The sequence below is a fragment of the Balaenoptera borealis genome (assembly GCF_965194805.1).
Source record: "Balaenoptera borealis genome assembly, chromosome: 16".
Taxonomy (NCBI): domain Eukaryota; kingdom Metazoa; phylum Chordata; class Mammalia; order Artiodactyla; family Balaenopteridae; genus Balaenoptera; species Balaenoptera borealis.
In genome coordinates this window covers 30930881-30956401 of record NC_138872.1, presented here as the reverse complement: position 1 = coordinate 30956401, position 25521 = coordinate 30930881, and the positions used below count along the sequence as shown (strand labels likewise).

At 56.3% G+C, this 25521-nt stretch overlaps 3 protein-coding genes across 11 annotated transcripts; 2 read left to right on the top strand and 1 right to left on the bottom strand.

The window, feature by feature from the left end:
- Positions 1 to 616: 616 nt before the first annotated feature.
- ADAM33 (ADAM metallopeptidase domain 33) lies at positions 617 to 15544 on the top strand. Of its 9 annotated transcripts, none has more exons than XM_082359040.1 (20): positions 617 to 825; positions 4588 to 4667; positions 6976 to 7052; positions 8806 to 8884; positions 9082 to 9158; positions 9246 to 9435; positions 9679 to 9744; positions 9832 to 9903; positions 10067 to 10233; positions 10317 to 10401; positions 10489 to 10631; positions 11157 to 11334; positions 11447 to 11536; positions 11778 to 11973; positions 12125 to 12233; positions 12317 to 12515; positions 12610 to 12687; positions 12771 to 12879; positions 12955 to 13102; positions 14413 to 14686. In XM_082359040.1, exons 1-20 carry the CDS (start codon positions 726 to 728, stop codon positions 14510 to 14512), a joined length of 2343 nt encoding a protein of 780 aa, XP_082215166.1. In that variant the 5' UTR covers positions 617 to 725; the 3' UTR covers positions 14513 to 14686. The 9 variants fall into 9 exon arrangements, 6 of the variants coding, with proteins under 6 accessions (XP_082215166.1, XP_082215165.1, XP_082215163.1 ...); XR_014235376.1 differs by lacking the exon at positions 14413 to 14686 and adding an exon at positions 14693 to 14767 and having other exon boundaries at positions 618 to 825; positions 12960 to 13102; XM_082359035.1 differs by lacking the exon at positions 14413 to 14686 and adding an exon at positions 14693 to 14767 and having other exon boundaries at positions 619 to 825.
- Positions 3046 to 4453, bottom strand: LOC309612893 (signal recognition particle 9 kDa protein). Its single transcript, XM_082359252.1, has one exon. It carries the CDS (start codon positions 4300 to 4302, stop codon positions 4042 to 4044), a length of 261 nt encoding a protein of 86 aa, XP_082215378.1. The 5' UTR covers positions 4303 to 4453; the 3' UTR covers positions 3046 to 4041.
- Positions 15545 to 17875: 2331 nt separating the features above from the next.
- GFRA4 (GDNF family receptor alpha 4) lies at positions 17876 to 22339 on the top strand. Its single transcript, XM_082359187.1, has 6 exons — positions 17876 to 17975; positions 20021 to 20366; positions 20466 to 20575; positions 20670 to 20804; positions 21553 to 21644; positions 21813 to 22339. Exons 1-6 carry the CDS (start codon positions 17930 to 17932, stop codon positions 21891 to 21893), a joined length of 810 nt encoding a protein of 269 aa, XP_082215313.1. The 5' UTR covers positions 17876 to 17929; the 3' UTR covers positions 21894 to 22339.
- Positions 22340 to 25521: the final 3182 nt, after the last annotated feature.

The following is a 25521-nucleotide window of genomic DNA, read 5'->3' as shown; positions in this document are numbered from 1 at the left end:
CCCGCCCGCCTGTTCCACCGCCTCGCCTTTGCCGGGCAGGGAGCCCGCAGGGCCTCGGCCTCCGCTCGTCCTCCCGACCGACCCGCGCACCTCGGGCGCAGGGGCTGGCGGCCACCGCGGAACAGAGACTAGCTTGGGGCCGTGGCTGCACCTGCCTGTCGCGGTCGCCCGGGCCTCCCTTCTCCTAGGGCCCGCCAGTCTTTCACCCGGGCGACTCTGGGCGTGACTGGTGTCAAGGCGAGGACAAAGGTCCCATCCAGGAGACCATGGAGGGAGGCGCTTCCTGGGCAGACCGGAGCAGCAACAGGTGGCCCCCTAGCACTGTCCCCGCCTCCCCGCTCTGGTCCTCAAAGGCCCTTCCCGAGTGTCCCCGCCCCATCTCCACTTCCCACCCCCACGAATAGGGGGCCCTCTGAGACCTATGCGGCGGGTTGGCTCGGGAGGGTCTCCCGCCCCGCCGAGCTCTAGCCCCTAGACGCGGGAGGGTGGTCCCGGCTCCCCGAGGGCACACGCCGGCCGGGGTCAGGACTGATGGGCTGAAATGGTGTCGCGGGCAGGCGGGGCTCCGTGCGGGGTCGCGCGAGGAGGGGGTTGCGGGCCAGGAGGGGGGTGCGGGAGGGTCGGGAGGCGGCGGGCCGGCTGCAGAGGGCGTGGGTCGGCCGCGATCCAGCCGGGGCGGAGCCGAGAGCTGGGAGCCGCAGCTCAGACGCTAGGCGCTCACAGCTATGCGCCCGGGGTATCGGAGCGCTCGAGGGTCGCCGGCGTTGGGGCTGCTGCTGCTACTGCGACTACCGTGGCCGGTGTTGGGGGCTGAGGCGTTTCAAGGTGAGTGGGAGTGCGCCGCGATGTCGCTGTCGGGGATGGAGGGTCGGAAATCCCCGGGGGTCGCGCGGGCCAGGAGGACAGGGCATGGGGAGGGTTTGGGAGAGTCTCTGGGAATTGCCCAGGGACTCTCAACTGCAGTTGTGCTGGCCTCAGGGCCCAGACTTGCACACTGTGCCCAGATACCCTGTGCCAATGGCGAAGCAGAGTGGCAGGGCCCCTTCCCTTCAAGCAGCCGCTCAGCACCCCCAAACCCCTCTGGATTCTCTGCTGTGGCCCCATCCGCCAGTATGAAGGTTCCTGCACCTTCATCCCCTAGGGTTCAGCGGGCCTCCATCCTCCAGGAAGCCTCAGACCACCGGTGCCCTGGAGTCCCTGTTGCGCCCTCACACTAAGTGACTAGCTGTGGCCTCCACACTCATGCATCATTCCATGTTCACCCCCTCATCCCAGGGCCTTGGGGCAGTGTGTATATTGTTTATATTGTTGCCTTGTTTGGTTAGATAGAAACGGCTTCAAACAGAAGGTGCCTGTTTAGCAGGGCCCTGGGGGAAGACTGCAGCTCTGTCTCTTCTCGGTTTGACTTCTACAAACTCTCTGTGAGATGGGGCTGGTGAAAACCTCTCCCAAAGGGTGGGAGGATTGGCGGAGTCCTGTACATCCTGACAAGGCAGGCAGGAAGGGCTGGGCAGCCTGGGGACAGTGGGTTCCAGAGCACTGTTTGGGGGTGGGGGGGGCGGGTGGCAACAGGGATAGGGTCCTGCTCTGTTCTGGGGCGTGGAGGGGGAGGGACGACAGCCCTCATGCCTTTGGGGATGGTCCCCAGGCATTCCGCTGCTCCCTCCTCTTCAGCCTGGGGTCAGGGGAGGATGGAGGGACCCCTGGGAGGAATGGAGAGGGACTCTATGCTCCCCAACACCACACTGGCTCCTCAGTTTCCACTCCCATCCACCTAGTCACCACAGCTCCATCTCTGCCTCCTTGCCCCCATCAAGGTGCCAATGGCCAGCGTGTGTGCACAGGGCCAGGAGGAGAACCCACACTCACACATGCACACAGGCACACCTTCCCCTCTCCACCCTGGGAAGCCCAGGGCCAGCTGGACCTGGTGCTCCACACTGAGTTAAGTCCTCTCTGGCCTGAGACCGCCCACCCCCCCAATGCACTCAGACCCCTCCCTACACTGGCCCTTCAGCCTCAATTCCAAGGCCCTGCACCTCCCCACCCCCACCCCCATCTACCTGATGGAAACTACTGATCCAATCAAGGAGGGCTTCTTGGGAGAAGGGGACTTCCTGGAGCGGCTGCTATTCCAGGTCTTTGATGATGGGGTCTGGAGGAGGAGATGGAGAAGGAGAAAGGAATCAGCGTGGCCTGGCAGGAGTTGAGCCACTTCCATAGGCAGCCATCTCAGCCTGGGCAGGATGGGGGTTGGGGAGCTGTCAGTTCTGGGAGCTGGGCTTCCCCAGGGACCGAGGGAAGGCTGCCTGTAGGCTCTGGGCAGCCTGAGGTCTGATTCCTGCAGGGCGGGTGTGGTGAGAGTTTCCGGGGCCCACTTGTGGGGGCGGAGCTGGGAGCATTCCAGGGGAGCATTCCAGGCGCTTTCTGAGTAATGCTTCACTCTGGTATTCCTCCTGGAGCCCGCCTTAAGCATTCCCATCCTGGGAGCACTCAGGCTCTGTCTCCCAAACAACCCCCCACCCCTTGAAGACACGAGGAGGGGGCTTCTGGGCCAGTGTCCCTGGAAGCCCTGCCTCCAGCATGAAGCCCCCAGAGGGAGCTTTGGGTAACATCTGGCTGTTGTTTTTCTCAGATGGTGGGGGAGACACAGGCGTCCTGTCTTCACAGATCTCTCACCCTAAAAGCATCTGCTGCCCAGTCTAAAAATACCCAAAGCTGCCTCCCATTTCCTTTCCCCTCTGTATTAGGGGCCTTGGTCTCTTCCTTGTGATCTTTGACCCCATTCCCCCTCCCAAGGTCAGTGGGTCTCCCAAGTGCCCAGCTGAGCAGTTCTTCCCAGGCTCCTCTGTCTCTCTTCTGCCACCTCCCTGGTGGCTCCTCAGTTCCAAGGATGCCCCATGGGTGGCCACCCTTCTCCAGGCTAAACTTTTTTTTTTTTTTTTTTATTCATGTAATATTTTATTTACTCATCTCTCTGAAACATGCCAAAATTCATATGGCTAATGGAACTTTCCATGTTAAAACGCTGGTCAACACAACAAATTCCTAACAAAAAATATTTTAATGTAGGAATCAACATGTGAACATTATATTTAGGTGGTAAAACTCAGGTTACAAATATAAGATAAATATCAAATAATATCATACTTCTGGTTTAATGGAGAACAGTTGTGAGAGTCATGCTTAACACCTTGGTTAAGTAATGAGAGAAATGGGTGGGGGTGTCATGGAGGTATGAAAAAATTTAACAGTTCAAATAATCCTTAGCCCTTCTGAGAAAACATAGATGGCAAATATGTGGCAAATATTTCTGTAATATGGTGGTTTCAATCCATTAGTGAGCATTCTGTTCATGCATTTATAGTAACAGCAGATGTTTCTGAGCACTGAAAATTAGATTCAAAGTTAGTCTTTGCTCAACAAGTTAATGATACTATGAATCCCTTATATTTAAAAATATAGTTTAAATTTGTAAAGTTTAAGGTAAAGCATACTTGTTTTCATAGTTATTTTTAGATATAATTGAGACTACACTACCATATATAATCAGCTATACTGCTGTGCAGTTAATTCCAGTTACCATATTTTATATTTGCTGGTCATCAACAGCACAAAATTTATGCTCCACAAGAAATATATCAATCCAGCAAAATGGTTCCATTTAATTTTTCTTTTAAAGACAGATTAACTAAATTTAAGGAAGAATTGGCTTTTCTTGATATCTCATTTTCAAATTACTGATACAAACTTACCAGAGAGTAATTATTTATTTTGCCTAACATCAAACAATCTGCAAAGTTTCCAAGATAGAGCCATTCCTTGTTCCATTTCCAAAAATAAATAAAGGCTTTCTAACTGGAAGCGTTTACAGTCCTAGCTCTCTAAAGTAAACATTAAAAAACAAAGTACAAAAAATGATCTCTTGGCTTCTGAATAGCCCACTTAGTTACAGAAAGTATTTTCTGTCCCAACACTTTCTCAAATTCAAAAGATATTTACTTCCTAAGAACATGACAAACAGTCTTCATTTCAAACCATTCAGTCCGTTTCCATGGCAACACTGCGGGATTCCTTGGCCACCATAAGTCGCATTAGTTGACTGTGGAATTTCTCAATCTTCTTTACATCTTGAGCTTGGTCTGTTCTATATACCAAACAAACTAAATCATCTGTTACTTTAATACACAAACTCCCATCAGAATGCCTATATTTGAGAACCACACGTGCCTTCATAGGGTCTGCGAGGTAGAGCTTCTCCGCTGCGCGACTGAACTCCTCCCAGGTCTGGTACTGCGGCATCGTGGGCCTGCGGCAGAACAGGAGAGAGAGGCAAAGCTACGGACCTGAGGCGACGCGACGCGGCCCACCTACCTCCCTACCTCTCGCAGCCACCTACCGCGGCAGAGACCCAGCCGCTCAACGATGGTGGCGCCTTTTTTTTTTTTTTTCAGGCTAAACTTTTGAGTACTGAAGATGGAAGTACTGTTCCTGCCTGCTGACATCCTCTAACTCTATCCCTCTGTTGTCTCCAATTTCTCCATGTCCCTCAGGTTCCCCTCACCCTGTGCTCTGTCCTCTCCCCAGGAAACACCCCTGGAGAGCCAGTCATCCTGCACTGGGTTCTGGATGGACGACCCTGGCGCATGGTCACCCTGGAGCAGCCGGTCAGTGCCAGGTCATCCCTTACTCTGCAGAGGCCCAGGGTCTCTCAGCCCCTTTACCCCTCCCCAAATATCAGCGTGGCAGTTTCGCTGGGGTCCCTAGATCCCCAGAGTCCTTCAGGCCCCTCCCTGAAGGTTTGGCAGGGGCGGGTGGGAGACGTCTAGATGGAAGAGGCTGCACACATGGAAGTCATTTTCCAGTTTCCTCTCCCCCACCTCCTCCCTAACCATCTCTTCCCAGTGTTATTCAGGCCACCTCCACCCCATCAGGCAGAGGTGGGGCCAGAAGCTTTTCAAGAACCTCTTTAAGAAAACACCAAAATATCCTCCTTCTGCAAAGTTTACCAGAACATGTGACCCTGTGGATGCGTTGCTGTCCTCTCCAGGACCTTGCCATTTAGGGGCCTGAAACTTGTCTCACTGGCTCACGCCACTTCTGCCCAGTAGTCACTCTCCTAGTACCCCCAAATGCAAGCCCACCCTGTTTTGCTTATTCTGGATGCTCTGTCCCAGTCTCCTCCCAACAGCCATCCATCACACACTTTCAGAATAACCTTGCCCCCATCTGTATGTGCCACAAAGCTGTGCTGCATGGAGACCAACAGCCTTTGTATGCCCATTTCACAGAGGGGCAAACTGAAGCCCAGAGAGGCTGGAGAAACTGCCCAAGGTCACACAGCTCTTTAACCCAGAAGAAACCATTGGCCAATGTTCCCCAAGCCTAGAGCACCCTTTTCATCATGAATTTTCAGGGAAGAGAGGACAATCCACTGTCCAAGCCTGCAAGGAGGAAGGCAGGAGAGCACTGCCATGTAGGCCGGGGGGCCCCCACAGGCCCAGCAACTCTCAACCTAGGGCCCTCACTGGGTCCCCCAGACCCTCAGGGCCCCCATTCAAGTGATCAGCATGGTGCCAGCCCGAGCTTTGAGATTGTTCATCACCGGCATAGGGGAAGGGACATCACATGCTGAGACCACCCTGACTGTGGTCCTCCCTCTGGGCCTGGCCTGGGCTGTGACCAAACAGGAGGGGAGTGCCAGAGGGAATTTGCTTTCCTCATTTTTTCTGTCCCTGGGAAGCCTGCCAAAGATGAGGACAGCAGACAGAGTGGCAGGGAGTCCCGTCCCAGAGGCAGGAAACACCTACATTTTAGGTTGGAGATGGAGTGCATGGTGAAGGGCAGGGTCACCAGGAGGGCAAGAAATGAGGACAGCAGGGGCTGCAGAGGGACAGAGAGAGGGATGGGGGTGGGGCAAGGGGAAGCTTTCCATCTGGGCTGCCTCCTTTCCTCAGTGCAAACCTTTCTCCAATAAAACAAGTGACATTCCGGCCACGTGAGCTCATGCTTGGGGCCTAGGGCAGCCTTTGGCTGGGGGAGGGGACTATTTGCTCCCTACTTGCAGAGGAAGGCCCCCCCCCCCCACAAGACTCTGAGCCTCTTGGCCTGGGGCCCAGGCCAGTGCATTGTGGGATAAAAGGGAAGGGCCAGCAAGAGTGGGGGCCAGCATTCCAAAGATACAGCTGCTCTCCAGGAGGCTCCTGGCCCACTCCAGCTCTGGGCCCCCAGCCAGGGAGTGGACAAAGCGGGGAGATGGGGTATTCCCACAGGGTGGAAGTGGCAAAGAGGGTAGGGGAAGGAGAGGTGGGCAGGCTGGCCCAGGCCCACCCTCCTGACATCTAGCCAAGAAAACCAGAGTTTTTCTCTTGGCAAGGAGTGTGGGTCAGTGTTTACCTCACAGGCTCAGGGAAGCAGGTGTGGGGCGAGTCTGCTAGAGGCATAGGAAAATTTGGGGGGGGCAGCTAGTCAGCATTGGAGGTGGAGGTACTAAGTCTGAATTCTACAGGGAGTGGGGAACAGCAAGGTACAGAAAGGAGAGGTTGTGAGGAGGCCTGAGCTGTGGCTACCCCACTCTCCCACATCAATGTCTTCAGGACCCCACTCTCCTCCTGCTTAGAGGAAGCCTTCTGGGCATGAAAGAGGAGGGAAGACCAGAGGAAGAGCCCAGTAACCTTGGGCAAGGCATGGCATCTTTCTGAGACCACTTGCCTCTCCAGGGAGGATGTGGAGTGCACCTAGCAGGCTCTGTCAAATGGTTGCTGTCAGAACAAACATTCTTAGTTTGAGAGCATCTTTGCAAGTTCTCACCCCACACCCATCCACACCCACAATGGCAAGTGGGGGCCTTCTGCCCCGTGCCCCTGTGCTCTCCCCATGAACCCCCTCGCTAGTCAGCTCCACATCCTTCCTGCTTCCTGGCAGGCAGGGGACCTGGATGCCCGCCCTCTCAGCCCTACACTCCTTCTTGCCCAGGTCTCGAAGCTAGAAGTGGGGCTAGTGGCCTTGAAGGCTGAAGGCCAGGAGCTCCTGCTAGAGCTGGAGAAGAATCAGTGAGTACCAGGCCGGGGAAAGAGCTGGGAGCCAAGAACAGCCCCTCTCTCTGGGGAGGGATCAGTGCTGGGGACAGAGACTGATGGGAACCCCAGACGGAGGCTGGATGGGGTGAGAGCCCCAGAGGAGGAGGTGCAGGTGACAGGGTGAGTCATGCTAGCCCATGACTGGCTCCCTCGAGACTGAAGTGGGCTACTGAGGCTGAGTCAGCCCTGCTGTGGGGCACATCTCTCATCCTGGCCCCAGAAACATCTTGTCAGCTTCCTGCCAGGAATGAGTGAGCATCACCTGGTGGGTGCTCACAGGGTGTGCTGAGTCAAAAGAGAATCCAAGATGGATTCCAAAGATGGGCGGGTGCTCCAGGCTTCGGGAATGCCAGGGACAAAGGTACAGTGGCTACATAGGTCAAGGCACATTCAAGGGGGGGGTGGCAATTTGTCTGGCTTGCCTGGGGAGTCTCCATCTGAGGGAGGGGAGCAAGGGGAAACAAATTTGGGGAGTCCTAGCAGGGCCAGATCACAGAAGGCCATTTTGGTGCTAAGTGTCCAGGATGGTGCAAAGCCAAAGATTCTGAGCTGGTGAATGAGCAGGCAGAGCTGGGCTGGGTGAGGTGAATGTCTAAGATGGAACGTGGGTTCGTGAAACCATCTAGATTGTGTTATCAACAGCTATCATTTATCAAGTGATTACTTCATCGCAGGCACTGTTCTGAGCATTGTACACATGTTTTATTCTCCCCCATGCACTGGGAACAAACTCAGGTGGAACTCAGGTTCCGCCACGCCTAACCATAGCTTCTCTGGGGTTCAATGTCCCCATGTGTTAAAAAGGGTGATCACATCACCTCCTTCCTAAGGTTGAGTGTGTGGGTGGAGTGGGGGAGCAAAGCTGGAGGAGGAGGTAAGACTGCGAAGTGGAGAAGCAGGCATCACAAGTCTTTGGGGGCAGTCTGCGGGTAAAGAGGTCAAGGTGAGGTGGGGTGAAGGATTTTCTTTAAAGAAGAGAAATTGACTTATGGTTGATCCATCTTGGTGGGAAGGATCCTGATGAGATGGAGCCCAAAGATGAATTCAATTACTTGAGTGGGGTCTGAAGAAGGAGGGGAGGAGGATCCCTGCTCAGACGGGCAGGGCAGGAGCAGGTGTGGATTCTGTTTTCTCTGGAAGCAGGGGGTGAGCATCCGTGAAGGGCAGGTGGGGAGATATGTGGGATCTGGGGGCCTGAGGAGAAGATTTGAAGGAACTCTGAATGGGAGGAGGTGGGCTCGAGGGTTGTCCAGATGCCCAACAAGGGTAGGCAGCAGCCAGGGCCACCTAGGGAGTTCACACACTTCCTTGGCTCCAAGTCCCACCTCCTTGGCAGTGTCTCCTGACTCCTCTCCTCCTGCCCAGTCTCTTTCTAACGCCCCTGACCTGTGGATCCAGCTGCCTGCCACAGGCTCCAGGGGAACCACAAACTTTCCCGTGTTCCTGTTCTTCCCTGGTGCTTCCCACATGCCCATTTCCACTTCTAAGCCATCACCAAGGCTCCTTCCTGACCTTCACCTTGCTCACTCTAGCCCAAGATTTTTCTGAGCTGAGCAATGCACAGTCACTCCTGTCCCTTCCCTAAGACACACTTTGGCTGCTTCCTAAGTGCTAGCCCTGTGCCTCACTCATAGAGCTACTCAATTAGCAATCAGGGAGGAAGACCAGAGGGCATCCTGGAGGAGGCAGGGCTGGATTAAGTAATTTCTGCAACACCCCCTCCCAGCAGGCTGCTGGCTCCAGGATACACAGAAACCCACTACAGCCCAGATGGGCAGCCAGTAGTGCTGTTCCCCAACCACACGGTGAGATACTTCCATGGACTCTGAGGACAGGGTGAGGAGTGCTGGGATATGCACCCACCAAGGGCCTCTCCACCATTTCCCCCATTCTTCTCCTGTTCCTAAGGAGAAGCTGGAGCCAGTCCCCCACCATGCTTTCTTTCTTGCCCCTCCCACTTCAGTCCTGGCTGAGATTTGGGGCTGGGTCCTTTGCTCTCCAGGATCATTGCCACTACCATGGGCGTGTGAGGGGCTTCCTGGACTCCTGGGTAGTCCTCAGCATCTGCTCTGGGATGAGGTGAGGAGTTCTGGGGGGAGGGGCCTGGGCCGGGGGCTAGGGAAAGAGTTCCCTTACTGCCCACCCCTGTACCCCTTTGCACCCTAGGGGCCTGATCACACTCAGCAGCAATACCAGCTATTATGTGCATCCCTGGCCAGCTGGGGACTCCAAAGACTTCTTGACCCACAAGATCTTCCGGACGGAGCAGCTACTCAGCTGGAAAGGGGCCTGTGGCTACAGGGACCCAGGGGACAAAAGGGACATGGCCAGCCTTTCGTGTGACACCCAGATCAGGGTCAGGAGCACGGGCAGGGGTGGGGGTAGGAATGCAGTATACAGAGCCCTTTAAAATCAGAAGAGACAGGAATGTGCAGCCCCAATTCAGGGCCTCCTGTCCTGACATTTTTATTTGGAGGCTGAAGAAACAAGTTCTAGCAAAATTTTAAAGTTAACTTTGTGCTTTATGGGAATTGGGGTTGGTGGTCAGGGCTCAAGCCCAACAGCCTGCCACTCAGGGTCACCATTACCGCCTCCCCAGGAGAGGCGGGAGTCCCTGGGGAGCCCGAGGTATCTGGAGCTGTACATAGTGGCGGATCACACTCTGGTGAGAGAAGTCCCAAGGGGGTTGGCAGGCCTGGATGGGGTGAGCTCAGCCCGTCCTCACACGCGGTATTGCTTGCTGCTTTTCTAGTTCTTGACCCAGCACCGGAACTTGAACCACACCAAACAGCGTCTTCTGGAGGTCGCCAGCTATGTGGATCAGGTTGGGTCGGCGGGGGGGAAGAGCCCTTTTGGGGGTGACCACGATAGGGGCAGGCTTGGAGATGGGGAGAGGGAACGGAGGGGAGGAAAGAGGGGCGCTCCCATGGAGGAGCACGGGCACCGCGGCGGCCCCCCGCTTCAGCCCTGCCCCGCCGCGCCCGCAGATTCTCAGGACTCTGGACATTCAGGTGGCACTGACCGGCCTGGAAGTGTGGACCGAGGAGGACCAGAGCCGCGTCACGCCAGACGCGAACGCCACGCTCTGGGCCTTCCTGCAGTGGCGCCAGGGACTGTGGGCACGGCAGCCACACGACTCGGCTCAGCTGCTCACGTGGGTGCCTCCGACCCCTACGCGGTCCTGGCCGGGCGGCCCGGACTCCCGGCCCAACCGGTCAATACGCGCTCCTCCCTCAGGGGCCGCGCCTTCCAGGGCGCCACCGTGGGCCTGGCGCCCGTCGAGGGCATGTGCCGCGCGGAGAGCTCTGGAGGCGTGAGCACCGTGAGCGCCACCCGGGAAGGGAGGAGGAGGAGAGGTGCTGGGGGGTGGTCCCCGCAGCCCGCAGTGACCGTCCCCACGCCCTCCCAGGACCACTCGGAGCTCCCCATTGGTGCTGCAGCCACCATGGCCCACGAGATAGGCCACAGCCTCGGCCTCAGCCACGACCCCGACGGCTGCTGCGTGGAGGCAGCGGCGGAGCAGGGCGGCTGCGTGATGGCCGCAGCTACCCGGTACCCGCGCCGGGGCGGGGGCGGGGCTGCAGGACAGGCTCCGCGGGACCCGGGCCTTCCTCAGCTGCATTTCTTTGGGCGAAATGGTTATCCCTCAGTTTCTTCTTCTGTGAAATGGGGATGATGATAATAGTGCCTGCCCTGAGGTTGTTTATGAGGCTTAAGTGTAGGGAACGCAGGCAAAGTGGATTCTCATGATATGATAAATTATTTTCGGACAACCTTGCGAGGTGACTCCAACCCCGGGAGGAGCGGCGCTGGGTTGGGATTCGACCTTGGGTCCTGGGCTGCCCGCTCTTGGCGTCACACCCTCCTGCCTTGCGTTCGCCTTGTGACTTTGCGCGAGTTACTTACCCTCTCTGGGCTCTGCCTCTAGAGAATTCTAGCCGCCAGTTGCTCAGGCGGTGTTCGCGCATCTGGCGGCTGCGTAGCCAAGCACCTGTGTGCCGGGGGGAGGGGATTGGAGACGAGCAGGGGTTGACAGGGGGTGGTCCCCGCACGCCCGACGCCCTCCCCGGCCCGTAGGCACCCGTTCCCGCGAGTGTTTAGCGCCTGCAGCCGCCGCCAGCTGCGCGCCTTCTTCAGTAAGGGAGGAGGCGCGTGCCTCTCCAACGCGCCGGACTCCGGGCTCCTGGTGCCCCGGGCGTACTGCGGGAATGGCTTCGTGGAAGAGGGAGAGGAGTGCGACTGCGGCGCCGGCCAGGTCGGGTCCGCACGACCAGCCCCGGGGGACCAAGCTGGTCCCCGCCCGCCCCCTCCCCGGAGGTCTGGGCGCTGCACCCTCACCTGGTCCCTCCTCGCCTTTCCGGCTCCAGGAGTGCCCGGACTCCTGCTGCCTTGCCCACAACTGCTCGCTGCGTGCGGGGGCCCAGTGCACCCACGGGGACTGCTGCGCACACTGCCTGGTGAGGGTATGGGAGGCTCGGGGGTGAGGGTTGGGGGCACTTGGGAGCCGGCCTGTTGGTCTTGGCTAATCGGCGCCCTCCAGTCCCCCTTGCGGGTGCTGGCTCTGCTCTGTGAGTGGGTTCGCCTGGGCCTCCCTACAGGGCTCTCTCGTGTCCGATTGGCGCTCTCGAAGTGGATCTCTAACTGTTCGTTTTCTCTCTATGCCTCGCCACCTTCCCTCCACCCGGGTCACCTGCGTAGCTGAAGCCGGCGGGTGCGCCTTGCCGCCGGTCTGCGGGCGACTGTGACCTCCCTGAATTCTGCACGGGCGCCTCCCCCTATTGCCCCCCAGACATTTACCTACTGGACGGCTCGCCCTGCGCCAGAGGCCGCGGCTACTGCCGGGACGGCGCGTGTCCCACGCTGGAGCATCAGTGCCAGCAGCTCTGGGGGCCTGGTGAGACCAAGAGCGCCTCCTCCGCCCGCATCCCCTGGTCTGCTCAGCTTAATGATCTAGGGGGAGGTGGGCGGGGGAAAACTGAGGCAGAAGGGGCGTGGTTCCGGTCTGGGCTGCCACCCCCACCCCAGTCCCGCCCATGCTTCCTCAGGCTCCCGCCCAGCCCCGGAGGCCTGTTTCCAGGTAGTGAACTCTGCGGGAGACGCCCATGGGAACTGCGGCCAGCAGGGCGACAGCAGCTTCTTGCCCTGTGCGCAGAGGTGGGGAGCGGAGGGAGGGGAAGCTGGGGAAGAGGGTATGGAGAAACTCCACGCTGTTTGACTATCCTGCACTTCGTCCCTAGCGATGCGCAGTGTGGGAAACTGCAGTGCCAGGGCGGGGAGCAGAGCGCACTGGCGCCACACATGGTGCCGGTGGACTCCACCATACCCCTAGGCAGCCGCCAGGTGACCTGCAAGGGAGCCTTCGTGCTGCCCGGCACCCACCTGGACCTGCCTGATTTGGGCCTGGTTGAGTCAGGCACCCAGTGTGGACCTAGAATGGTGAGCCCTGCCCACCCAACCCCTCGCTGCCACTTGAGTCCCACAGGCCAAAGCATCACTCCCCCTCACTGCCCAGTGCACACACTGCCCATAGGTGTGCCAGGAAAGGCGCTGCCAGAACACTACCTTCCGAGAGCTGGACCTCTGCCTGACCGCCTGCCATGGTCACGGGGTGAGTTGCCTGAAAGGTGTGTGTGGGGTGACCTTGGAAGTCCCTGATCTCGTGGGACCCTCCTTTTCTCTTTTCCACTGCAGGTTTGCAATAGTAACCATAATTGCCACTGTGCTCTGGGCTGGGCTCCGCCTTCCTGTGACAAGCCAGGGTTTGGTGGTAGTGTGGACAGCGGTCCTATGCAGTCTGAAAGTGCGCCCATGGGGGGCAAGTGCGGAGGGCCCCTGTGATGCACCTCAGGACTCAGCCATACTCTGTCCTCCGCAGACCAGGACACCTTCACGCTGGCGGTGATCCTTAGTTTTCTGCTGCCTCTACTTCCTGGGGCTGGCCTGGCCTGGTGCTGCTGCCGGCACCCGGAACTCCGTCTCCAACAATGCCTTTGGGGCTCAAGGAGGGATGCCACGTGCAGTGGGTAGGCACTGAGGGCTAAGGTTCCTGCTCCTTGAGCCCACTCCTTTGGTTCCTGCTCCTCAGAGCTCTGCTGGAGCTGGGGCAGCTGGGGTGGGGTCCTCAGGCCTTGCCCCCAGGTGCAGAGAGGCAGGCAGAGGCAATGGAAAGAAGCATTGAGCAGAAGGCCCCAGTGGCCTTCCAGTGAAGCCAAAGGTGTGGATCCATGCAGGGCCCTCTACCCCACTGCTGGGGCCCGCACTGCTGTGACTCAGTACCTCTTGTCCATATCTTCTTTTCTCCCAAGAGGCTGTCTCATCCTTGACTTTGCCCTGTTTTTCCACCAGCTTATAATGCAATTCCTGCTCCAATGTACCCTTCAAGGCCTCTCCAGCTTCTCTCGCATGAGCTTTCAGCCTTCTGGCATTTCCTCTGCCTAAATCTCTGCTGTTACCCGCTTCAAGTTCCCAAATGCTGGGCCCAGCACATCTTTCCTTTCACTACCGCTGGGCAGCTATGGTGCTGGATGCCCTTGTGCCAAAGGCCTGCCCCTAACCCCGTTCTCCACGACCTGGGATGAGGGTCACATGATACCAAGCATGGTCAGTCTAGGGCTGCCCCTTCACGGGGCGCTGGGCAAGGCATGAGCCCTATGACCACATCTGACACAGCCTAGCCTTGGGAGTGTTCTGGGCAAGCTGAGGGAGAGGGCAAAGTTTGGGCTGGAGATGGAGGCAGAGGGCATCCCAAACAGGGGCAGGGCACCAGCTGAGAGGGCCTTGACACAATTAGTGTTGATTGTGGGTCTGTGAGCAGAGGATCAAGGTGGTCAGAGCTTGGTGTGTCATCACTGCGGGCTTACAGGGGGGGCAGCAAATGCATGTCATCAGCCAGGTGAAGTACTGAGGAAACTGTTTCAAAGAGACATCAAAGGAAGTGGTAAGGCCCTGGGAGGTGGGGTGTGAGCAGCCGAGCATAGCTTGGAGTCATCGAGGGCAGCAGGGCCACCCAATGACAAGGAGCACAAATACAGGTACCACTGGGGAAGGAAGTCTGCCCCTCTTTGGGACCTGAGTGACGCCAACATCTGGAGGATGCTGGGGTGGTTCCAGAGCTTAGGAGAAATATCAGGGCTGGAGAGAGGAAGTGTCAGAGGCCCTGGGAAAGCATGAGTCTCAACTGGAGCCTGGACCCCAAGGGCTCCTCTCAGGAGGGAGCAGGAAGTGAGCTGGACAGAATAACCTGGGTGCAAGCCTCTGGCTGCAGGAAAGAAGCCCCAGGGTGCCCTACTAACGGTCACTGTCTCAGTCTCCTGACCTCTTATCCACTGCTCAGACCCAAAGATGTCCCATGCAGGGGCCACCCCCTAGGCAGTGTTCACCCAATAGAGTTGGACCTGACAGCCACTGCAGAGCCCCGGCCCCTGGGTGCCTGAGGCACAGTGGGAGACGGGGAGGGAAGGAAAGGGACGGGCTCTTGTCTTCTGCCTCCTTCCAGATGGGCCCTCTCCTCTCCACTTAGCACCCAGCCACCTTGAGCCCCTGTGCCCCACCCCGCATCAAGGACTCTTGCCACCTATGTTCACAGCACTCTTCCCCCGCCTATTGCTCCGCAGACCTTGAGAACTCTGCCAGAGCCCAACAGCCACCTTGAGAAGCCTGTGCCCCATGGCCCTGCTTGTACCCCCAAGGTAGGTGGGGCCCTTCACTTCCCATTGCTCACCCATCCACCTCTTGCCCCTCATCTCACAGTCCCTTACTCTGAGTTTTTTTTTTTTTTTTTAATATTTATTTATTTGGCTGCGTTGGGTCTTAGTTGTGACACGCAGGATCTTTGTTGTGGCATGTGGGATCTTTAGTTGCAGCATGTGAACTCTTAGTTGCAGCATGCGAACTCTTAGTTGCGGCTTGTGGGATCTAGTTCCCCGAACAGGGAGCGAACCAGGGCCCCCTGCATTGGGAGTGCAGAGTCTTAGCCACTGGACCACCAGGGAAGTCCCACTCTGAGGTTTTTGAGACAGACCTCGTGGAGAAGCTGTTGTCTGGGGCCTGATACTGGAGGCCCCTGGGGCAGGGGAGGAAGAAGTTCTGGCTCTTCCTGGGTCACTGGTTTTCCCTGAGGGAGGACAGGGGCTCCCTGACACATGACTTGCAGCCTGGGGTCCCAGCCCTCAGGGGATGACCCACCCCCACGTCATTCTCAGCAGGTAGAGTCCAAAAGCCAAGATCCTGTCTCTGGTGAAAAGTGACTCCTGAGATGAGAAGACTTAAGGACAGGTGGCTACTGACAGCCACACCAAGAACTTGGACCCCGCCCCTCAGGGGCAGAGCCAGCGAGTCAGCAGACCTCTTGCACCTTCAGGCAGCTTCGAAATTTCTTCTCTGAGTTACCGCCACACCACCTACTCCAGGACCCTGGAGCCTCATCAAAATTTCCTCAGTGCTGTCCCCATTCCTTAGGGCTGCGGGATCCTGCTAGGGTACACCCTCCAGCTCAAGCGAGAATCCATCAGTCCCAGGAGGGAAGGTCATGTAGTCACTGACCTCCCGTCACTAGGGGGCGCTGGGTCATGCTGGGCACCCAGAGAGGCCTCTGTCCAGGCAGCCTAGGTGTGTCTGCTACACTCACTTTATTCGGACCTAGCTCTTTGGAGGGCAGTGACTGATGGGCCAGAAGCCTGGACTCCAGGGGCCCTACATTTCAGACTGAGTCTACTTCCCTGGAGCCTGGCCCCTGCAAAACAAACAAACGAAATCCTTGGGACCTTCCTTCCTGCCGTCTCCTACCCTCTCTTGTCCCTCAGATGCTTCCTTAGCCCCACCCCACTCCTAGTCCTTAGGTGAGGTTTCAGAGACGCATGGGGCCTGCTGCAGTCCCCTTACTTTGGACATTAATCAGCCTCTCCTCCATTCCATGGGAGGGGACAAAGGAAGCCATTTTGGAAAGGACACCAAAGTAGAAGTCAGAAGAAAGACATGTTGCCCTGGGACTTCTATCTTTTCTGTCTGTAAATTCAACACCATGGGGCTCCCTGAGGGTGACAAAGGGTGGTGGCTGGTGGGTGGAGCCTCAGATGACAGCCAGGCCCCGTATGTATCGGGGCATAGGATGGTGTTGCCTAGCTTGAATGTTCCCTTTGCTCCACCTTGCCTGCCTCCCCTGGACACTCAGCAGCCATTTACTCTCTCCCCTTGCTTCATGCAAAAGTTGCTGAGTGACCTCCTTTATCAGCTAGCTGTTGCTACATAACAAGACCACTCCAAAACTTAGTAGCTTAAAACAATAACCAATTCTGTGAATTGGCAAGTCAGCTGGTGGTTCGATTGGTCTCAGCTCAGCTCAGCTCACTTATACATTTGCAGTCAGCCGCTGGTCGCTGCTTCTGGGGTTGGCTGGCTGTTGGCTAGGGTGATGGGGATGAGCGGGCTAGCACAGGCCTGTTCACATAACAGTTGGGGAGGGTTCTAAGAGAGCAGGACTAGGATTAGAGTGAGACAAGGGAGGCATTCACCTTGGGCACAAAAAGTAATCAAGATAAGAGATATTTTAATGTAATATTTTTAAAGATAAAAATTAATACAAAAGTCCACGATGAACAAAATATCAAAAATTTAACTAAAGACAGGATCAGTTACCATACCAAGGCATTTATGGAGCCTGAGGAAGAAAGAAAAATCAGTAGTTGTGATCCTGAGGCAAGTACCTCACTCACCTCCTCTTGCAGAAGAGTATGTGGAAGCTTGTCAGGCTTCTTGAGAGTCCATGACTGGCACATTTTACTTCCATAACATTCTGTGGGCCCAAGCAAGTCACAGGGCCAGCCCAGGTTCCAGGGATTGGGAGGCAAACTCCACCTCCCCTCCAGGGAGGAGCAGCAAAATCATATTTCATAGGGTGTGAAGAACTGGGGAATTTTTGTAATCACCCACTGGCAGCAGAGAAGCAGCCCCAAGGCTCAGGCCTTGCTTTCACTCTACCAGCTGAAGGCGCTGAATGAGACTGTCTGCTAAAGCCCACTCCTGTGTTCACTGTGGGATTCTGATTTATAGAGATGACATAGCAATGAGACAGAGAAGTTAATGCCATTGAAAGAAGTTTTTACGGCTTGCATTTCCCTCGAGAGGGGGACTGCCCACCGTGCAGGGCCACATAGGGAAGCACCCAGTTTGCAAGGAAAGACTGAGGAACTACCACAGACTGGAAGAAACTAAGGTGACATGACGACTAAGTGCAATGTGGGATGCTGGATGGGATCCTGGAACAGAAAAAGGACATTAGTGGAAAGACTGGGGAAATTCAAAGTGGTCTATAGTTAAGTGTCTTGTACCAACATGAATTTCCTAGTTTTAATAATTGTACTATGGTCAGGTAAGATGTTGATGTTAGGGGAAACTGGGTGAGGGATATAAAGAGAACGCTAGCATTTTTGCAATGCTCTAACTTTTCTGCAAGTCTAAAATTAGCTAATAAAAAGTTAACAATAAAACTATAAAAGAAGGAAAAGAACAGTGTTGTTTCATAGAGTTAATGGTTTAGCGTGGGAGAGACAAGGTCTCCTTGGGTTGTTGTGTGGGCGTTGCTGTGTGTGTGTTGGGGGGTGTGGTGGGATCAATCTAGGCACATTCAGGCGCCGGACTCAGTGGCTCCCAGATCTGCATGAAGGCGCAGCCTGGGTGGGGACTCACTGGGGGCGGGGAGTCATTCCTGATGCAAAGGCTCCTCCCCCCAGAAGAGCACGTCAGCGCAGACACTTGGGTTTCCATCTCGTTATGGCTCAGGGGCGCTGGGAAGGAGGCACCTGTCTGACTGGGGCTCTGCCTCTGGTCGTCCTCTCCTCTGTTTGCTGCCCAGCATGGCCAGCTGCTTGGCACCCGCGTTGCTGCTACTACTGCTTCTAGGTGAGTGGCTGCCTCCTCCCCCAGACCTCTGAACCTCGGCTTCTCTGTCCCTGATCCTCTTCCCTCCTCAAGCACAAGGTGGGAGGGCAAGAAGGTGATTCTAGGAAAAGTTGAAATGCAGGAAGGGGCACCAATGAGACACCTGTGCTCGAGGTGTGGGGACACAGCACCCCGCCTCCAGTTTTTGGGTCCCACAGAGCCACGGCCTAAGTCTCCCAAGTCTCGTCTTGGTAGCTCTGCCCCAGGAACTTTCTTTTTCCTATTGCCTGCTCTCCCGCCTCTATTACCCTTCCCCCAGCCCCAGCCCTCCACCTTCAGTCTTGCAGCTTCACACTGATTCCTTGCCCTGCATCTTCAGTGTCTCCATGCCATGCATCTGCTGTTCCACCCGCTTGGACTACCCCTTCCCCACCTGGGTCATCATGGAGGGAGGGGTCACTTTACCAGGTGGTGTAGGTTGAGGAGAAAGGAATCTGGCAAACGTTTAAGGCAGAGGAGATCTTGGAGCTGAGATGTGCTGTTTTGAGGGTGAAGATGAAGTAAGGGTGCTCCTGGCGGAGGGAAACAGGTAAGCAAAGGAACAGAAGTGGGACCAAGATCTCAGGAGACACTAGGTGCTGTTGTGTGTGGCTGCGGCCTGGGGATGTGAGGGCTTGGCTGGGAGAGAAGGGCAAAGTTTGCCTGCTGCTCTGGAGTCCTGGAAGGGAGGGAAGGAGACTGGAGGGGAGGAAAGGAGAGAGAAAGGAAAGGCTTCCCCCTCTCCTGTCCATCCCATCCACTCACAGACCTATTCCAAGCCCTCAGTGTCTATTCTGCCTTCCTCCACAGCCACCCAAAAGAGATGGCCAGTGCCAGAGAGGGGCCCTGCTCCCAGCCCTGAGGCAGGAAATACCTACACACACACACACACACACACACACACACACACACACACACACACACACACACAGAGCGAGATGGGTGTTGAACCAGGCTGGGAAACGTCCCTCAAACTTTGGTGCCAGAAGGCTTCTCACCTGAGCAAGGTTCCTGGAGGCTGAGAGCACCGAGGGGCAGGGGTAGCCTGGTTTTGTGACTGAGGTCCTAGGAAGGGGCTGCCAAGTTCTGACCTCCAGAGACCCTAGCTTGGCTGGATTTAGATGTGGCCCATGGCACTTCTGCACAAAGCTCACCCTCTGCCCAACAGACCCCTGGTGTGTGACTGGGCTGTGCCAGACACACTCTCTGCCCCCAGTGGAGTGCCCTGTGGCTAAGGACAGAGCCCTGTGGCCTGCCATCTGGGACTTCTCTTGAATCCACACCCCGGCAGCCAGGCCTAAATTGCTCCAGTGCCCAGAGCCCTAGTGGGGAATCTCTCTTTTACCTGGCTGGTGGAGAGTGGAGAGCCCAGGGGGAAACCAGAGTCCATCCAGGTGGGGCAGCATCAGTTAGATCGGTGAGGAGGGAGCAGCAGAAGAGGATGGAGGGGGAAGACGCAGAGGTAGGGGGCAGGAGGAGGCGCAAGAGAAGGTCAAGAAGAAAGGAGAACCCGAAACCTATAGGCCACTCAAAGGGTCTCCAAGGGGGAGGGGGAAGGAGAGGAAAGGAAGAAAGGTCAGGCGTCCCGGCATGTCAGAGAGGAAGAGGAGCGGCCACTGTCCTCAGCACCATTTCTGATAAGTCTCCATGGGCCAGGTCCCCAGAAGCCTTGCTGTTTTCCGTGTCAGACGGGGCCCAGGAAAATGAGAGGAATCTCATGGACCCCTCTTTGGACGGGTGAGGGGTGGTACCTGCGGAGGGTGGGCCTCAGCTTCTGCGGGAGGCCAGGCCCAGCCTCGACGCGCCCCATCCACCCGAGACGTGATGCAGGAAATCCCTGACCCCGCCACTGCCCAACTCCACAACGGAGAGTCAGTCAGTACCAGTCGCTCACGCATTCGGGTCACATTCTGCCCACCTCGAGTTTTGAGCACCCCGCATCTTCGGAGGCCCTGACTGGGAGGCGGAGGTGAAGTGTGTGTGTGTAAGGAACGCCAACAACCGCAGCCTGCCCGCCGCTCCACCAGGGTCACCGACCAATGTCGCACCGAACCGATGCGTGGACGCGGCCGACGCGTGCACCGCGGATGCGCGATGCCAGCGGTTGCGCACCGCGTACGTGGTGCAGTGCCTGGGTCGGGCCGCGCCGGGGGGCTGCCCCCGCGCCCGCTGCCGCCGCGCCCTGCGCCGCTTCTTCGCCCGCGGGCCGCCCGAGCTTACCCACGCGCTGCTCTTCTGCCCGTGCGGCGGCCCCGCATGCGCCGAGCGCCGGCGCCAGACCTTCGTGCCCTCCTGCGCCTTCTCGGGGCCTGAACCGGCCCCGCCCTCCTGCCTCGCGCCCTTAGACGCCTGCGAGCACAGCCGGGTCTGCAGGTGCTGGACGAGGTGGAGTAGAGGGAGGGGGCGGGGCTCGCGGGCGGGGGGCGGGTCCCACTCACCTCCCACTCACCGTCTTCCGGCCGCTCCGTGCAGGCCCCGCCTCCTGGCCTTCCAAGCCTCCTGCGCGCCCGTCCCCAGCAACCCGGACGGCTGCCTTCGAGACCAGGTCCCCAGCTGCCTGCGCGCCTACGCCGGCCTCGTGGGTATGCACCGCCCGGATCCCTGCTGGGGCGGGGCCTCTCCTGGGAATGCCTCTGTCCGGGTGGGCAGATTATCCTGCTTTCGGGGTCTCGGCAGGCACCGCCGTCACCCCCAACTACGTGGACAACGGAAGCGCGCGCGTGGCGCCCTGGTGCGACTGCGGAGCCAGCGGAAACCGGCGCGAGGAGTGCGAAGTCTTCCGGGGGCTCTTTACAAGGAACCGCTGCTTGGGTGAGGGGCACGGGCGGGGCGGGAAGGGAGTCCAGTCGGGGCTTACTGCCCCCTCCCAAGCTGCCTAGCTGGCGGTGAGGAAACTGAGGCCCGCAGCGGCAGCCTTGTAGGCCCACTTACCCCCTCTGCTGTCGTCTTGCCCCTTGGGCAATCTGCGCCCAGCTGGTTCCGGAGACCAAGTCACAGACCAAAGTAGAATCCTAGGGTAGTCTAGGCTGGTGCCCCTGCGGGCAGGAAGTGGGGGCAGTTAAAACAAGTTTCCGAGGACCTGGAATGGAACAAGGCGAGATTCCTGCTTCCGCCACTTTTGAGGCGGTTCCATCCGCCACGCACAGACAACTCCCCCCATTAAAGATCTTGCCTTTCGGGTCTGAATAGCTGGGTGGTTCGCTGACCAGTTTGGGAGTTAGGGGGCCTGAGTTTGAAGGCTGACTCTGCCACTTACTTAGGTGAGAGTTAAACTCCTCTAAGCCTTTTTGTGTGTATCTGTAAAATGGGGATGATAATTGTCAGGCTCCTATGAGGATAGAAGACTACCGTATGTAAGGCACTCTTAACACAGTTGTCTTTATTTTGTTATTCCTCGCCCAGCACCTTCCATTCCAAAAGCCTTGCGGACGTCCTGTTTTCCCATTTCTGCCTGGGGAGGTCCCACGCAGGATGCCAAGGGTCTCAGTTTGTCCTTGAGGAGCTGGGCCCTGTGCTATGGTTTCTCAGCCAAGCCCATCCTGCACCCCTCCCTCCATAGATAGAGCCATACAGGCCTTTGACGGTGGGTGGCCCTCAGTCCTACACGACCAGCTGGACCCCCACCAGGACCCTGAGCACAGCCTCCTACAGGTAGGTTCAGGGAGGGGATGGTGAGGTGGCAGCTCCTGCACTGCCTCTTTCCACCCTTCCATGCCAGTTGGGCCTAGATGGAGGCATGAATGGCCTGGGATGGTGGGGGTGGCAGAGAGCAGAGCCAGGCTTCTGCCTCAAGTCCATACTCTGCTCTCATCTGCCAAGGTGTCCTCTGCAGATGCATCCCTGGAGGGGAGCTCCATGCTCTCCATGCTCCCTGTTCTGGCTCTCCAGCCCCTGCTCTGACTAGAACAGCAGACCTTGGACAACAGCCAACTGTCCCACCCTGCCTGGGATACTGGGCCTCATTGGTGACCTACTGCCCCACTGAAAAGGGACTGGCTTACCTCCCAAGCTGGCCCCAGTGCTCTTGCCCTACTGCCCTTTGCAGGTCTGGACACTTTTATCATGCTTTAAGGGTAGACTTAAACAGACTTGTAGGCAAAACTCCCTCTACTACTCCAGCTGTCATGGCATCCTCCCAGTTAGGCACCACCCATCATGATAGCCACCTGCACCCCATAACTAAGGTTGGCAAAGTGTTTCCTGTCCACGATATGCTGCTTGTTGGACACCACCTAGAGTGAGAATCCAGTTACCTACGTTGCACTGGCCATATGGCCATCTTCCCAATGGTTCAACCTGGCACTAGGAATGGCATCCATAACTCAATAAATCCATGTGCACTGAGACTGGCCTTGCTTTCATGTGATCTGTGTCCTGGGAGCCTGGAGACCAAGGTCAGCCACAGGGTGTGCCTCTGCTGGCCTCCATGAACTTGGGTGGCCTCAGAACCTCTCCAGGCCTCATCTTCTCACCTGTGGATGCTGAACTGAGTCACCTCTCAGGTCCTAGTGGCAGGGACTTTGGTTGCTTTTGTTTATTCTTTCATTCTCTGCTAGTAATCAGATAAACAAAGTACATGTCCCAGCGTCCCTTGCAGTTACGGGGTGTTCATGTGACACAGTTCTGGCCAGTGAGTGAAATTTACAGGTAAGGCTTCCAGGAGAGCTCTTTAAAAAGGAACAGACTTGCTGACTGGGCCCTTTAGCCTCTGGCCTCAACCCTCCCCTTTTCTTGCCCGGAACTTGGAGGCAATGCCTGGGAGCATGGGCACCATCTTGAAAGTGGAACCATACGACATTGTGGCTCACCAGCCCGTCTACCTTCCTCTGGACTTTATTATGTGAGAAAAATGATACCCCTAATTTGTTCAAGCCAGTTTCTCCCCAGGTGTCTGTTATTTGTAGCCAAACATAGGCCCTGATTGACACACTTCCACTTATGGGTTCCTGGGAGCCCCGGGATCACCCGCTGTGCTCACTTAGGGAAGCCCTACCTCAGTGCACACAGAGCCTTGCCCTGATAGACACTTGAAAGAAGGGGCGATTTTGTTTTTTGATTTCTGCATATCTGTTTCTGTCCACGTGGAGAGTCAAATTCTTTCCTGGAGCTGAGGGAAATTTATCATAAAGCTTTTTAGAAACACTGTGTGGCCAGTGTGGACCCAGAGAATGCCAAGGGCATCGTGTTAAATTGCAGTTCTGTGGAGGAGTTTTGGGCGGAGAGGGCAGAACAATGGGGGCAAGGTACTAAGCCTTCCTCAAAAGCTTGGGGACTCCTGATGAGTTACTGTGTCTCTGGGCTGCTCCTTCTCAAACTTGGTTGAGATTTGGCAGGGACTGTTGCCAAACCTTGGCTCCCTGTGCACCGATGCTGAATGGAAATACGGAGACAGAGATTTGGAAGATAAGAAATAGAGAGGCTTTTTTATTTTCTTTGCCAGGCAAAGGGAAGACACAGTAGGCCAGCGCCTCAAGAACTGTGCCCCACCTTCCTTGGGGAATTACAGGGATTCTTATAGGGGGAGTTCGCAGTCTGGAAGTGAGTGATAAGGATCAAAATGCTGAAGTTCTTGCATTCTTCTTCTTGCATTATTTCAAAACAGCCACTGCTGGCGTCAGGCAACCCAGTAATTGGGTCTATTAGTCTCTGGGTTATCAGCCTGCGACCTCCTTTCTGAAATGCAGACAGCTACAAGCGGTGATTTGCTACAAGGGAGTGCAGGATGTAATTCACATAGTGTTAAAGAGTGATAGGTTAGGACTTCCCTGGTGGCGCAGTGGCTAAGAATCTGCCTGCCAATGTAGGGGACACGGGTTCGAGCCCTGGTCCAGGAAGATCCCACATGCTGTGGAGCAACTAAGCCCGTGCGCCACAACTACTGAGCCTGTGCTCTAGAGCCCACGAGCCACAACTGCTGAGCCCGTGTGCCACAACTGTTGAAGCCTGTGCGCCTAGAGCCCGTGCTCCGCAACAAGAGAAGCTACCGCAGTGAGAAGCCCGCGCACCGCAACGAAGAGTAGCCCCCGCTCACAGCAACAAAGACCCAACACAGCCAAAAAAAAGAAAAAAAAAAAAAGTGATAGGTTAGCTTTGTGAAGTACAAATCTAGTTACAGACACTACAGATTAGTAACAGTTAAAATAAAACTAGGAGTGATTAACTCTTTCAGGCCAGGTTATGTTTCTTCTCTAGACTGTTCACTGTTCCCTTTATTTTCCTTGTTCTCAGGAGAGGGAAAACTTCATTTTTATTTTTGCTGCAACAGGACCACAAGACAGGTTGAAGTGGAGGCTTTTGGTGCCTTGCTGAGAACTCTCTGGGCTAGTGCAACCCATTCCCAAGCTGCTGGGGATGTTGGCTGCTAACACAGCTCACAGCTGACCCCTTTTCTAGAAGAAATGCCTATAAGGTTACACTCTGCTCCCAGAGGTGGCCAGTGGCCAGTGACTGACTGAGGCAGGAGTTCAGAGACTTGGCCTGCGTGCCTCAGGGGATAGCTCTGTGTGCCAGTCATGCTTCAGAGTTCCCTGTGGGATCAGGCTGAGGCTAGATCCCAGCTGAGACCACATCCTACTTTAGCTCCTTCCCCTGCCCACTCCTGCTTTCCTCACTTAGAGGTTCCCCTGAGGGCACTCCCTCCAATAAATCATGGTCTGAGAATCCCTGTCTTGGGCTCCACTTCTGGAGAACCCGACCTAAAACACAGGGGTTAGGTACAGACCACGCTGAAGCCCAGGCCTGGGGCTGTCCTGACCAGAAAAAGAGCCACTGGCTCTGAGACTGTGTAGTTAACAACTCATACCAAACCCACAGACACTGCACGGGGCAGCTGCCAACCAGCCTCCAGGTTCAGCCAGTACTCTCCTGATTGGAACCAAACACAGATAAAAGTGGCTTGGGCATGCATCTGAGCAATTTGGGCTTCAGGCACAGCTGTCTCTGGGGGTTCAAATGATGTTACCCCTGCTGGTCTGTGTTTCCCTCTGAGGCCAGATAGGCTCTCACCATAGGGTAGGTAAGGATGCTACCAGCAACCCCAGATATACAGTCTCTCCTTTAGCACTCTCAGCAGAGAAAGGCGCTTCTCTTTCCCAGGATTTGTGGCCTGGAGAGTGATGTCAGCCCACCAAGATCACGTGGAATGGAAAGGACAGTTTTCCAGTGGAAAAAGGAGGGGTGTTGGACAGAGCGAAGCTCAGAGTCTAACCTGTTCCCACTTCACAAAGGAGGAATGTTCTCAGCCACCTACACCTGTGTGGGAATGGACACCTGGAGCAGAGTGGGGGGGCAGGGGGGTGGTCAAGTGAAAGCATTGCCTTGCCCTGTTTACCACCATTGTGTGGTAGCCCAAGCACACAATGCTAAGTTATGTGCTTTATGTGAGAGTGTGTTAAACTCTACTACTTCCATTTTTTACTCAGAGTGAAATATAGGCATATGCCTTTCAAAAGATTGGTAAGATAAAAGTGAGTGGAACTTAATGGAAAATAGCAAAATTGTTCCATAGCTGCTGGCTGTCTTCCTTCAG

What these genes read in the sequence shown, in the direction of transcription:
- ADAM33 (XM_082359040.1), top strand. Translation starts at nt 726, where the DNA reads ATGCGCCCGGGGTATCGGAGCGCTCGAGGGTCGCCGGCGTTGGGGCTG. An exon ending in TAGTGGCGGATCACACTCTG is followed by an intron (nt 9,745 to 9,831) that starts GTGAGAGAAGTC and finishes CTGCTTTTCTAG; the next exon opens with TTCTTGACCCAGCACCGGAA. An exon ending in GACTCGGCTCAGCTGCTCAC is followed by an intron (nt 10,234 to 10,316) that starts GTGGGTGCCTCC and finishes CTCCTCCCTCAG; the next exon opens with GGGCCGCGCCTTCCAGGGCG.
- LOC309612893 (XM_082359252.1), bottom strand. Translation starts at nt 4,302, where the DNA reads ATGCCGCAGTACCAGACCTGGGAGGAGTTCAGTCGCGCAGCGGAGAAG.
- GFRA4 (XM_082359187.1), top strand. Translation starts at nt 17,930, where the DNA reads ATGGCCAGCTGCTTGGCACCCGCGTTGCTGCTACTACTGCTTCTAG. An exon ending in GAGCACAGCCGGGTCTGCAG is followed by an intron (nt 20,367 to 20,465) that starts GTGCTGGACGAG and finishes CGCTCCGTGCAG; the next exon opens with GCCCCGCCTCCTGGCCTTCC. An exon ending in CGCCTACGCCGGCCTCGTGG is followed by an intron (nt 20,576 to 20,669) that starts GTATGCACCGCC and finishes GGGTCTCGGCAG; the next exon opens with GCACCGCCGTCACCCCCAAC.